The sequence below is a fragment of the Lactuca serriola genome, chromosome 7 (assembly GCF_051521515.1).
Source record: "Lactuca serriola cultivar US96UC23 chromosome 7, Lser_US96UC23_V15, whole genome shotgun sequence".
NCBI lineage: Eukaryota > Viridiplantae > Streptophyta > Magnoliopsida > Asterales > Asteraceae > Lactuca > Lactuca serriola.
Genome location: NC_136414.1, coordinates 91,056,408 through 91,060,137, shown reverse-complemented (window position 1 = coordinate 91,060,137; position 3,730 = coordinate 91,056,408). Strand labels below are relative to the sequence as shown.

The following is a 3,730-nucleotide window of genomic DNA, read 5'->3' as shown; positions in this document are numbered from 1 at the left end:
TTCGATTTGTATACATTTTGTCACTGAGTTTTTTTCGTCTATATTACCTCCTTCAACTTGTTAAACTGGACACATTCAATCCTTATGACCAGTTACTCTAGGTTAGTCAAGAAAAACGACTTAATAGGGTAATATATTTTTCATTTTGTACATATTTAGTCATTAATATTTTTGTACACATTTAGTCCTTGACATTTTTTGTTTCAAAATAAGACATGTTTGTTTTTGTACTCATTCAGTACTTATGAATGATTTATTTAGGTTTTTCTCGTGACATCTTACGTGTGATAATCGTTGATGAGGTGTTTGGTGTTGTATGTTTATCGTGATCTTGACTGCTTGGTTGCGTAGGTCTTGTGTTCTCAACGTCGTAACTTCTTCACACGATATCATATTTTAACGAGCTTTATATTCACATGTTCGTTTTTTGAGTCTATTATAACTTTCGTTAAGATTACTCCCGTTAAAATGTAATATATTTTTACTTACGATTTTATAAAAAAGAAACATCCATACATGTATTCATAAAAAACGTATTGATATAAAGATCATAAGTAAAAAATATATTACTTTAAAGGGAGTAATCTAAAAGAAAGGTGTAGTAGACTAAAATACAAATACATGGATATAAAGATCATTAAAAACCGAGATCGTATGAAGAAGTGATGACGTTCAGAACACATGATCTAAGTAACCAAGTAGTTGAGATCGCGATGGACAAAAGCATCAAAAGCCCCAAAACATCTCATTAATGATTGTCCCATGTAAGATTTTGTGAGAAAAATCTAAAGAAATCATTCATAAATACTGAATTAATATAAAAAACAAAAATGACTTATTTTGCACCAAAAAAAATATTAAGGACTAAATATGTACAAAAATATTAAGGACTAAATGTATACAAAATGAGAAACGTATTACCCTATTAAGTCATTTTTACCGGCTGACCTGGAGTAGCCGGTCATAAGGACTAAATGTATACAGTTTAACAAGTTGAAAGGGTAATGTTGAAGGAAAAAAAAAACTCAGTGACCAAATGTATACAAATCGAAAAATATATTACCATTTTAAGTCATTATCCCATTGTTTTATCTTTTGAACTAAGGCCATATGGTATACTCTCAACGAGAGCATCCGTGGTCCATGTGGCCACGAGAAATATCCGTGCACAGCACCCCGACAAATCGTGGTCGAGCATGGTCGTTAGGCATCGTGTTGTCGACGACGATTTTAAACGCAAAACTTGATTGGTGTATCGCTTTCTTGACCGTTGAACGACTATTTGTTATTTTTTTTTCAAACTCAATTCAATACATATAATTAAAACCTTCCATTTTCACCAAATCTTACACCTTCGTTCTCTAAAACCTTCATTCTCTAAAACTACAAAACACATGCACATGGATTCCACAAAACACATGGAATTCTTAAAAACTTTTGACTCGGATGACGACGTAGAATTTATCGAGACATTCTTCAACATTGTTCAACACATTCACGACGAAGAAAGTTCGAATGTTGCTCGTACAAGAGTGGTCGTCAATCGTGATCGTCAAGCTGCACACGACTTATTGGTATGTGATTACTTTGCCGATAATTGTCTTTATAATGATGACTCGTTCGAATGTTGTTTCTGTTCGAATAATGCGATATTTTTACGTATTAGTAATGCTTTAGAATCTCGCTATGATTTTTTCAAACAAAAACCCGACGCTAGAGGAAGAATGGGTTTTAGTAGTATACAAAAATGTACGGATGCTCTTAGGTATTTGGGATACGGTATAACATTTGATGCATCAGACGAATACTTGAAAGTCTCCGAAAGGACTGTAGTTGAATGTGTAGATTGGTTTTCTGCATGCGTCTATGAAGTTTTTCACGAACAATATTTGTGCAAACCTACTCAACGTGATATTGAGAGATTATATTCAGCTCATAAAGAGAAGCATAGATTTTTAGGTATGCTTGGCAGTCTAGATTGTACGCATGTGGCTTGCGAAAAATGTCCAAATGAATGACGTGGTTAAGTTCACTCGAAGAGATATAGGTAAACCAAATATCATCCTAGAAGCTGTTGCATCTCAACATTTATAGATATGACATGCCTTCTTCGGAGTAGCGGGGTCTAACAACGACATTAATGTTCTTGACCAATCTCCTATTTTCAACGATATTTGGACTGACAAAGCATCTGATATGACGTTCACGGTAAACGGGCACGCGTACAAATACGGTTACTACCTTGGTGATGGGATATACCCGGATTATTTTACATTAATGAAGGCATACTCGGTTTCTCGAAGTGAAAATGCAAAATTGTTTACAGAAAAACAGGAATCGGCGAGAAAGGATATCAAAAGGGCATTTGGAGTCCTCAAGCAAACATGACATGTGGTGAATATGTTACACGACTCTGAGATAAAAAAAGAATCAAACAAATGGTCCTAGCATGTATTATAATGCATAATATGATTATTGAAGATGAAGGTCGAACGATTTACACGTATGATCCGAACGAAGTTGTTATTCTAATTGAGGAGTTCGTGCCTGGAACGAATGAGTTTTTAGAACGAGTTGTTGAAATTCATAACAGTGAAATGTGTTTCAAGAGAAGATGTGGTGGAATATTTTTACCAACATAAAATGAACGAATATTAGTTTTTTTGTATGTATGTTTGTTTTTTTTTAATTAATAGTAACTCACTTAATTTAATTTTAAAAGCATTTAAATACAGTTAAAATAACTTTTAATCCGATTTTCGATTCCATTCGTTTTATGTGTTTAATATAACGAACGTGTCCATGCCATTACTTCGTATATAAAATTTATTTCTGCAAATTGGGGCACAAAACTGACACACACATAGTTACAAAGAAACCATTTTAATTTCACATTTAAATTGTTACAAACCGAAGTACAACAAAACGACCAAATATTGACTTTAAAAACCAACAACAGTAGATTGATTATAACTACGAGATCAAACAGAGCAAAAGAGCAAACCATTACAAAAACAGAGCAAAACAACATAAAGTAGATTCTGTTCTTCAAGCAACCTGGACCTGAATCGTCTTCGGCTTCTTGGGCTCCGGAGGTGGCAGTTTCTCCACCGTCACTGTAAGCACTCCATCTTGACAAATCGCCGATATCTTCTCCAAATTGGCATTTTCCGGCAACACAAACTTCCTCATAAACTTCCCGATCCTCCTCTCCATCCTCACGTACTTCACTCCTTCCTTCTCTTCCTGATCGTGTTCCCTTTTTCTCTCTCCACTTATCACCAACACGTTGTCTTCCTCCACCTGGACCTTGATATCTCCGGACTTCAGACCAGGCATGTCGACGATGAAGACGTATGAGTTGGGATACTCCTTCACATCAGCCGGAGTTGCAGCCATTGCTCTAGCGTCACGGACATAAGCGCCAGTAGGTCCGGCATTGCTTGATTTGTTGTTGGTGGTGGTGTCGTCGGTGGCTGCAAGGATATGGTGGAGGTTGTGCAAAAACGGCGAATCGAAACCCATTAGAGTACTGATGTCCATATCGATTTCTGTTGACCTTTTCCTCAAAATTCGAGCGCAATTGAAGGATAAAGTACTAGTCAAGATGCTGTGTGGTTGCAGAATGCAGAATCAAACATCCTGAAGGTGGATTTATATGGTAGAGCCTAGAGGAAGAAGAAGAAGAAGAAGTAAATGTAGTTTCTAGAAAGAAGGGGAAAGAGGAAAC

The 3,730-nt window shown here is 35.9% G+C and overlaps 1 protein-coding gene and 1 pseudogene across 1 annotated transcript; one reads left to right on the top strand and one right to left on the bottom strand.

The window, feature by feature from the left end:
- Nucleotides 1-1,400: 1,400 nt before the first annotated feature.
- On the top strand, nt 1,401-2,388 carry LOC145064208 (uncharacterized). Its single transcript, XM_079011697.1, has 2 exons — nt 1,401-1,959; nt 2,120-2,388. Exons 1-2 carry the CDS (start codon nt 1,401-1,403, stop codon nt 2,386-2,388), a joined length of 828 nt encoding a protein of 275 aa, XP_078867823.1.
- Nucleotides 2,389-2,799: 411 nt separating this feature from the next.
- Nucleotides 2,800-3,730, bottom strand: LOC145063517 (17.9 kDa class II heat shock protein pseudogene; annotated as a pseudogene).

Excerpts from the sequence above, each read along its gene's own strand:
- LOC145064208 (XM_079011697.1), top strand. The coding sequence starts at position 1,401 with ATGGATTCCACAAAACACATGGAATTCTTAAAAACTTTTGACTCGGAT. Across the intron at positions 1,960-2,119 it reads AGAGAAGCATAGATTTTTAG|CGGGGTCTAACAACGACATT; the intron begins GTATGCTTGGCA and ends TCTTCGGAGTAG.